Source organism: Martes martes (genome assembly GCF_963455335.1).
Source record: "Martes martes genome assembly, chromosome: X".
Classification (NCBI taxonomy): Eukaryota; Metazoa; Chordata; class Mammalia; order Carnivora; family Mustelidae; genus Martes; species Martes martes.
In genome coordinates, this window is record NC_137897.1 from 31,694,778 (window position 1) to 31,704,483 (window position 9,706).

The window sequence follows — 9,706 nt, forward strand, 5'->3', positions numbered from 1 at the left end:
CCAGACTGAAATATCTCATTAAAAGCTGGTGTTCATTAAAAAAAAAAAAAGTATATAAAAAGATGCAGCATTCAGTAAAATAAAAAGGCACGTGTTTTCGCATGAAGAAAGTCGAATATACATTACTGGATAAGCCCAGGCATCAAATTCCCTGACCTGGTGAGGCAGAGCTGCAAAGAAACTTCCCCATACAGTCTACACCTTTAAAGGATCCCGGAGTGTGTGTAGGGGGGGAGTTGCCCATGTTTCGTGCCCTGCAGGGAAGATACGCATCAAACCAGTGGTGCTGTAAGCGTCTATTCAAAGTCCCAGCTTCGTCCCTGAGATCCTTAGAAACCATTTTGGAAAGAGACACTTTTCATGAAGCAGTGCGGGTCATTTCTAAGTGGTCCTGGATTGTCCATTTATCCTACATATCCAAGGATGACATAGAGGGACACTAAGTGGACCTCAGTGGGAATGATTGAGTTTGCAACTGGCATGGCGGACAGGAATCTCCTGGGCCACTTGACGTATAAGGATGATGGCCATCTGAATCTTGCAAGAGCTGAGTGTTTAAGATCCTTTTACAGGGAATTTCACAAATATACAAAAGTCAATTTTCCTCATTTTTCTAGCCACAAATGTAGCTCCACCTTCTGGATTTTAAAACAAATTCCCCTTGGGTAGATTCTAACACATGGGGTGCAATTTTCAATTCATCTCTCAAACTGCTTTGGTGTCCACTATGTGAAAAGACTACTTCCTTTGTCATAAAAAGCCAGTTTTCTCTCACTTTTGAGAGACTTGTCAGGAACAGTCAAGGTTTTTGTTTTTGTTTTTTGTTTTTACTCAACCTTTGAAAATAAAATCTGCAGTATCTTTTTTTTTAAAGATTTTATTTGACAGAGAGATCACAAGCAGGCAGAGAGAGAGGGGGGTAAGCAGCCTTCCCACTGAGCAGAGAGCCCCATGTGGGACGCGATCCCAGGACCCTAAGATGATGACCTGAGCCGAAGGCAGAGGCTTAACCCACTGAGCCACCCAGGCGCCCCAAACCTGCAGTAAATTAAGATTACTTTAAATATGTGATGACTATACGTGGTGAAAACGCTTTCAGTAACTCATAATTAGATAACATCCAGCTTGGGAAGAGCAAAAAAGTACTTTTTACTAGAGAAAATGTAATGAGAGGTTACCATCAACTTAAGGCAGCATACCACCACTTTACAAACATAAAATTGCAGCTTTACAAAAATCTGAGTTAGTACTTACATTTGAATGCACTAATTTTACATACTTAAAGTCTTTAATTAAAAAAAACAACAGCAACAACTCAATTGAAAGTTGACAAACAGGACAGAATTCCTTGCCACAAACAGTCATTAAAAGCTAATGAATAGTTACAGAATGTATTTTACATTGACTTTTTTAAAGTGAAATTTTCTGTTAAGGTCACAGAGTAAAAGGCATAAGATAGAAGCTATTAATTACGTTGTAATGTTGAATACTGGGTTTGGGTTGCTATTTTAATGGTATTTATTCTGTATGCTGTATCTATGTGGTCTGACATTCCTTTCCCTTATTCTTCTTTAGAATTTTTTCAAGTAAGCAAAATTCCATTTTTTAAAAGATTTTATTTATTTATTTGGCAGAGAGAGAGAGAGCGAGCGAGTGCACAAGTAGGCAGGCAGAGAGAAGGGGGAGGCAGGCTCCCTGCTGAGCAGAGAGCCTGATGCAGGACTTGATCCCAGGACCCTGAGATCCTGACCTGAGCCCAAGGCAGAGGTTTAACCCACTGAGCCACCCAGGTGCCACCACAATGCCATTTTTTAACTATTCAATGATCACGCAAGAAGCAAAAGCACAGCACAGGAATATAATCTTTATTGTATTTTAAATAAAAACAGAGCAGATAGCAAGTTCACGAGGTATATTTGATTATTATTCCTTTAAAATCAGGCCTCAATAACAATAATCAAAAGCAAGCCTTAACCAAACAAATATTTTGGTCACTATTATAATCTTCAAGGGCACAAAAGCCAGCAGTGCAAAGAAAAGGAAGGTAATGGCTATGAGAATTTTTGACGTGCCAAAAAATGTAGATTACCGCATGAAACTCTTTCCTTGTATTTTCTTAATATTCTTCTTAAACATTGAAAAATTATTCAGCAATATAGCAAACATGCACACAGTATTCCTACAAGAATACCATCACTGTCTTAATATTGTCAGTACTAATACTAAGCCTTTCTTTCCCCTCAAAATGCAATGAATCGTGGTTCTACTCCCTATGTATATTAGTGTTAGTGGTAATACGTAAAATTTTGTTTTCCAGCGTAAATAACCAGATTGACTTAGCGTTTGGTGACCAGTTATCAGACCAACTATCTACCACCATCTATTTTTTCGTCTTTTATTTTCTTAATAAATATAACTACATTTCATAAGCCCTGAGATATTCATTAACCTGCTAATGATTGTATACTTTTAATTTATACTTGACTCCACTCAATTTGAACCCCATGTAGTAAGTATTTAAATTACTTACAGATGGTTATAACTAAACCAATCACAAAATTGACTATCTATATAGTTACACTGCTAGTAAGGCCTTTAACTAACAGTTGCATATTTTATGCATTTTTTTACTTGGTAGGAGCAATGCTTAAAATGACACTGATAATTCTCCGTCAGCAATAGGTGCTTTTTATTTTGCTTATTTCTACATGGATAACCAGATTCATTTTCTTCTTGTAAAATAATTCTTTATTTCTTCCCCGAATATGTTAGCTGTCCAACTGAACAGGTGCCAAAAGTAACTTAGAGTTTGCACAGTACATTGGTAATTACGATGCTGAGAGAGAAATATTCATATAATAGGGATCCCATAAATGTTAGCTCTACGTGAAATGAGTCAGTGTAAGGCGGCTGTCAGTGTCATGTACTTTTTAGCACACACGGTCATGAACTTTGCCGAACTAGGGAATTCAGGTTACCAGATTTATTTGGCCCTCAAATGTAAATCCAAGAATTTTAAACTTAAAATACTGTTTCGACAATTCTCAGAAAAAAAGTAAACAAGTTGATGATGGTTGCTACTATAGTAATAGTTGGTAGGGAAAAAAACCAAACAATTATTTCCTACTCAATGATATGTACAACTAAGTGAGGAGAAGAAATGAAAAACTAAGAAGGGTTAGCTAGTTATTATTTTCTGCACATTTATCTTTGCAGCTTTTTTTGGGGGGGGTCATATATTTATCCCTGTTAACTTCTCTGGATGAAAGAGAATTTTATTATCTGAACGGATTTCCCCATCTTCCTAGGTACATGCTGGTGAAAAGCCGGTGTAAATATAAGATTGTATTTTCATGTCATGCCATATTTGCTTTTGTTTTTTGCCAACAATAAATTTTTCCTATTTAAATAATGCCAGATAGAATATGAGATAATCTGCCAACTCACTATGAGATTGCTTGCTTATAATATTCAGTTTTCATTGGTAGCTTTTGAAGCATATTGCACATTTGTCATCTAACACATTACTAAGTAACTACTACTCTTTTTAGAAAGGATACACTGACAAATTCTTAAGTTAATGGCTTTGGCCAAACATTTTTAGTCTGTTACAGGACAATAGCAATGGCGAAAACATTGACAATACAGTTCATGGTTCGGTTCTCCCATCTTATGGTACAGGTTCCTGAAACACACACAAAACGAGAGCTCTGAAATATCAGCAAAATATCGAAATTGCGAGGGAATATATATACACGTTTTTCATCAGTTTTAATATCTTATTTCCTGCAATCTGCTAAATCTTCACATTTCATCTCTCTCTGAAGGCATACTTGTGGCTAGGTACAAAGCGATCCTATTGATAGCCGTTTCAAAATTTAATTAGAGATAAACGAGCATTTGATCATAAGTGCACTGTTTGACCCTGCCGGAAGTTGGATTCTGTATGAATCAGCTTAAGGTCTCTTACCGTCAGATGTAGTATCCCAAAAACATGAGCTGGCTGTGTGAAAGCCATAGGCACTCCTCTGGACCACTGCACAGGTCACTAAAAATAAAGTTGCAGCGTGAGAACACTAACAAAGGAAAAAATATCTCAGATATCTGAGTGTTTGAGTTCAGAGCTCTACAAGCTGTAAAAAGAACAGAAAACAAAGCTTTCGGCAAACAGAAAAAATAAGTCCTCTTGATTATCTACCACCACGATTCTGACCATACTGGATCCAGTCTGTTGCCCACTGCCATGACCACTGGTGATTATGCTGCAGGAAAAATCTGGGCCAAATCACGTGCCTCATTCCCTGGGCATAATCCAAACACAAAAAATGAAGAAAAGATTACACTGTCTAAACAACTACCGTGTGGCGCTTCGCCATTCTATGTACGTGTGGGGAGGCACGGAGCTCCTGATGGGGAGACCGTAGGGCTGAGTGGATCTCCGTGGAAGAAGGCAGCTGATACAAACGTAAAACGTAAAACCTGACCTGCTGCCAAGGACAGGTAGGCGGCTGGCAGGAGCTCCAAGTGCTTCCGAGTAGCGAAAGCTCTCCATCTTTTAGGTATTACCAGATACTCTCGTTGGAGGAGTAAGCCGGAAGTCCTTCACCTCCTATTAAAATCCAACTTGTCTATCACTCATTTACAGTCTCTAAGTTCAGAGAAGACCGTGAGGACAAAGGGGAGCAAACTAAGGAGGAAGGTCACTGATACTTACCAATATATTTATAAGCTTTTCCCAACTTAACCAAATGTGTCAAGGATTGCTCCACTATGCTTGCGGTCCACTGGTTGATGTTGTTCTGGTTATAATCTTCACCACCCAAGACTCCATCTATACACTAGAAGGGCAGAGGACAGTTAAAGACCTGTATAAACCACTGCAAAAATTTATTCAAAACAAAAATTAATAACCCCAAAAAGCATCTTAGAAAATAGGCATCTGGTAAATACTTATTATGACCTGTCTCCAGCTGTTTTAGAATTTTCAGAGTGTTCCTGCATGTATCATCTCACTCTATGAGATACTATGGGCCATATAAAGATCAACAGGACATGGCCTCTGTTGTAAAGAACTAGCAGAGAAGCTAATAAAAGAAATCTGTTACACAAGAAAGACTAATCGAGGATGATAAGCTATGTCATGAAAGGATTATGGAGGGGAGTGGAGATTAAGAAAGGGTGATATTAATTGGTTGAAGGCTGGCTTTGAAACAGCTGGGATTTGAAGAGGTTTCAGATACTAGAAATAAAGCAGGAGTCCAATTTGCTTTAAAAAGCGAATTCTCATGTGTAAAAATTACATTTTTGTTTATATTATGTAATTACTCAGCCATAAAGCTACCACCTCCTGCCACTAAAAGAAAATGAACAAACACCACTTTTCAGGTGCCTCAGCATAAGACCGTTGAATAATTTTCCAGTGCTCACTCACATCCACCTCTGATGCATGGTTAAGACCACTGGTTTAGCGTCACAAACTTAGGTGTAAGGTCACTTCTGCCACCTACTCACTGTGACCTTTTGCAAGTAACTTCACCTCTTGGAGCCCCTATTTTCCTAATCCTTAGAGATAAGATCCTCATCAGGTTGTTGTGAGGATGGAGATGGATGTTGTGAGGATAAGATGAATGTCAAGCGCTCAAGTCCAGTGACTGAGACAGAGTAAGCCCATATGCAATCTTACAGATGACCATCATCACCCTTATCGCTGCTGCTGTTCTATTCCTTCCGGCGTTATTGAGATGTAACTGACCTATAACTGTGTAAGTTCAAGGTGTACAATGTGATGACCTGATACACAGATACATTGGGAAATGATCACAATAAGGTTAGTTATGTAACATATCCATCCCTCCACGCAGTTACCACTTTGTGTCTTTGTGGTGGAAACATTTAAAATCTACTCTCAGCAGGTTTGGAGCATACAATGCTGTGCTGTTAATCACAGCCATCCTGCTATACTACAGAGTTCGAACACATGAGTCCGAACTTGAAAAATACGGCAGGATCTTCAGCGGCCTGTCTAGCTTTCTCAGACCTCGGCTTGATCCTAGCTATATAAAGCCAGCCCTGGGTGAGTTCTGGGTGAGCCTGTGCCCTAGAACATTCAGACAGGTGAGGCACTGTCTTAGGATGGACTGAGGAGGTGCTCAGTGCCCAGAAGGCAAGCCAACCCAGCCCAGACTTAGAGGCAGGTAGGGCCTGCTAGGACACAGCCTCAGCCACCATACCTATAACACAAGGTTGCCTTCTGAGCCAGCTCAATTTTCCCCTGGGATTTGGCACAGTGAAAAATGACTCAGGACTATTAAAAGTGTTCATAAATACTTTACCCACCGTGTAGTCTGTATGGTATACCACTACAGTAATTCAAGTTTCTCAGCCAGAATTGATTCCCAAATAGAACTTCTTGTCTATTTGCCTACTAGGAGGACCAGATTTCATGTTTCAAATACTTAAGGTTTTGACTTAGCATCATATCCATGTCTATAAGATGGTAAGTGATTATTTTTCCAATTAAATTTGGCTACAAAAGCATACTTCTAGCATCTTTTGACATATATTTTACATATAGTTTACCTATATAAAAGCATGTGTGTGACACACACACACACACACACACACACACTTTTATAGCATTAACATTTAACTAATATTTGGCCTACCAGAATAAAACTTCTTTTATTCAAAAGACAGAACATCAGTTTTACAAAACAGCAAACCAGTTTTCTAGACTAATACTCCAATATCACTTTCAGAGTAAGCTCCAGAATGCCTGAGAGCATACAACAAAACAGCTTTCTAAGGCCCATCTCTATGAAGCACCCCCATAAAAACTGAGTAAACATTAAAAATCTTGTTTGAATAGTAAGGTTTCTAACTTTGTACTGGAAGTCAAAACAGAGCTTTTTAAAGTTTCCATCAACGCAGCAAGCTTCAAGACGAACGAGATGTGTAACTCACCTCTTTAACAATATTGTGCGCTTCATCAGCGTTGAAGCCAACCTAAGGGGGGAAACAAAAGATACAGCTGCTTTCAACACAGACTTCCTTTTATTTCTAGCTGTGACGACACGCAGAATACCCTAGGCTGGCCTGGGCAGGTCTTAGTGACGGCAGACCGTAGTGGTAAGGGGAGTCACTTCTACCCAGGCTGCTAATCCCACCGAGAATACTTCTTCTTCTTTTTTTTTAAGATTTTATTTATTTATTTGACAGAGATCACAAGTAGGCAGAGAGACAGGCAGAGAGAGAGGGGGAAGCAGGCTCCCCGCTAAGCAGAGAGCCCAATGTGGGGCTCGATCCCAGGACCCTGAGATCATGACCTGAGCCGAAGGCAGAGGCTTAACCCACTGAGCCACCCAGGTGCCCCCCACCGAGAACACTTCTAAAGTTGTGAGATGCTTTCCCTCAATCTCCCTCAAGATTTGATTCATGAGGGCTGTGGCATTGCCTTGGCAATCACATTTTTTTAAAAAGTGCTTTACTGCTGATTTTGATGGATGTCCTAGATTGAGAATCTTCATATTGTAAAGCTCAGGAAATAGCAGGAAGAGGATATAAAGAAAGAGGTATACACATACGTCAGTATATAGGAAAAGACAACAGCAAGTAAGAATGAGGTGGTTCATGAGAAGAGACTGATTAATAGACTGTTTTCAGTTTTGTTTTTTAACTTACACGGGACAAAAATGTGGCTTCTCTGAGTTAAAGGTTACAAAAATGCTTGATCTAAATTAATGTCACTTTACTACTGTAACAGGCCTGGCAACTTAGCCTTTGCTGTAGAGTAGCTTGACAGAATTCTGAGTTAAAAGCAACTATTAATGACATCCAAGTGTCCTAGAGTAGGGAACCAGGCTATGTGACTAAGACTGCTGTCTAAACTCTAACTCCTTAGGTAATATGTGATTTGTTTCCATGGAGACGTTTTAGGTGCTTTAGGACATCACCATTTTTGTAAATCTCACTGTGCAACTTAAAACTAGTTTTAAAAAAATCCTGGAAAAGTATCATTTTGAGTACAGATTTAAATTATTTTCAACTCATTTAATTACACCAGAGAATTCCCCAACAACAAAGGAATAAAATCCTAAACAATTAGAGTTGTGGAAACAGCTCTCACATTTTGACCCTCTAAAAATTATCATTTTACCTTAAAATAAGGTCATTATCTATTTGCAAAAGCGGCCTACGAATTAAATGATGTCCATTTCACTTCGATTGGAAGGGCACCGAAAAATCAGGTAGTACCAGGTGGCCATGGTAACACATGTAATTTTCTTTTAAAATATATTTAGGAAGTACTGCTGTACAGAACACTCTTAGGAGACTAGCACTTGTTGGGGGATATGTCTGTCTGAGAGTGAAACTGCTTGTGCCTCAATTTGTAAAATAAGAATACTTTCCCAGCAACGTACTACTACGTCTGCTACCTGCATCACAAAAGTAATGAATTTAAGTGTGGTTGTAGCTTCAGCAGAATCCCACCTACAGACAGATGGACCGAAAGCCCTTTCCAGGGCTCTAATAACACACCATTTTCTGTGGCACCTCCTCCAGGTGTCTACTTTCATTTCACTGCATCATTCACCTGTGGCTGAACAGAAAATGTCTTTGTCTATTCTGCCCTTCAGGCCTGTCAGAGGTTATGCTGGGATCCAAAAGGCCTTATCCTCCTAAAGGTTAAGTGAAGCCTGAGTTGTAGGTGTGTAGTCAGAGGTCTGGGTTCAAATAGAGCATGTCATCCGGGCCAGTTTTCACTTTGGGCAATTCACTTAGTCGCCATGAAAGTCAGAGTCCCCATCAGTAACAGGAAGATAACAACTGACATCATGGGGTTCTGGTGAGGTGCCGGGAAGCCTGAGTCAGTAAGCAAGGGCTCCTAATCCATGAACCACCTCCTTCCAGCCCACCCAGGCCACAGTGCCACGGAGCGGCTCTGCCATCGGGGTCTCGCTCGCGAGGCTGCCGCACCTGCTTCGGGTACGCCAAGGAGCAGAGGAAGCCGCCAGGCAAACAGGCTTCTAAGGCCAGTCTCAGACGGGCGGCGCCCGACACCCCATCCCCACCCCCACGCACCCCGAGTCCGGCCTTCCACCCCTCGGCCCCGATTCCCCGCCTGGCCCGCGTTCTCCCAGTCGCCCCTGCCACCCGGACTCTCAGCCCACCCTCAGGGTCCCGGGGTCGGGGGCTAGGGCCAGGCCGGGCCGGGGACCGGGGCCAGGCCGGGCGGGGCGGGTCCCGGCCAGGAGGGGAGGGGAAGACCCGGGCCCGGAGGGAGCCGCACCCCTACTCCCGGAGCCCCCCCACCCCGGGCGCCGGGAGACCACCCGGCCGAGACGCCTCGCCGAGGCGGGCGGGGGCGGGGGTCGCTGGTGGACGGCCGAGGGGCGGTACCTCGTCGCAGTGGCGGTGGTAGTCCTCCATGGTGGCGCCGACTCTCCCGGGGGGCGGAGCGGCGGGCGGGTCGAACTCCACCGCCGCACTGGGGCCTCCAAGGTGGCTCCGCCTCCACTTATATATGGAGGCGGTCCCCACGAAGGCTCCGCCTTCGTGTCGTAACGGCGCCACCTTGTCCGTAGTGCGGGAGGGTTCTGCGCGACAGGAGGCGTCTACCGTTTGCCTCCGACCTTCCTGGCCACTGGGCTGCTTGGGGAAGGCTGGGGACTGTGACCCTGTGGGTGTGATGGGGTGACCTAGTAGT

At 42.2% G+C, this 9,706-nt stretch overlaps 1 protein-coding gene across 1 annotated transcript; it reads right to left on the reverse strand.

Annotated features, from left to right (window-relative positions):
* Nucleotides 1–1,902: 1,902 nt before the first annotated feature.
* Nucleotides 1,903–9,483, reverse strand: DYNLT3 (dynein light chain Tctex-type 3). The gene is made up of 5 exons (XM_080795817.1): nt 9,400–9,483; nt 6,964–7,005; nt 4,715–4,838; nt 3,971–4,048; nt 1,903–3,685 (listed from the first exon to the last, which is right to left on the reverse strand). Exons 1-5 carry the CDS (start codon nt 9,427–9,429, stop codon nt 3,609–3,611), a joined length of 351 nt encoding a protein of 116 aa, XP_080651943.1. The 5' UTR covers nt 9,430–9,483; the 3' UTR covers nt 1,903–3,608.
* Between the last annotated feature and the right edge of the window lie 223 nt (nt 9,484–9,706).

What these genes read in the sequence shown, in the direction of transcription:
- DYNLT3 (XM_080795817.1), bottom strand. Translation starts at nt 9,429, where the DNA reads ATGGAGGACTACCACCGCCACTGCGACGAG. An exon ending in CGCACAATATTGTTAAAGAG is followed by an intron (nt 4,839 to 6,963) that starts GTGAGTTACACA and finishes CTGCCCTTCTAG; the next exon opens with TGTATAGATGGAGTCTTGGG. An exon ending in TTGGGATACTACATCTGACG is followed by an intron (nt 3,686 to 3,970) that starts GTAAGAGACCTT and finishes TGTGTGTTTCAG; the next exon opens with GAACCTGTACCATAAGATGG.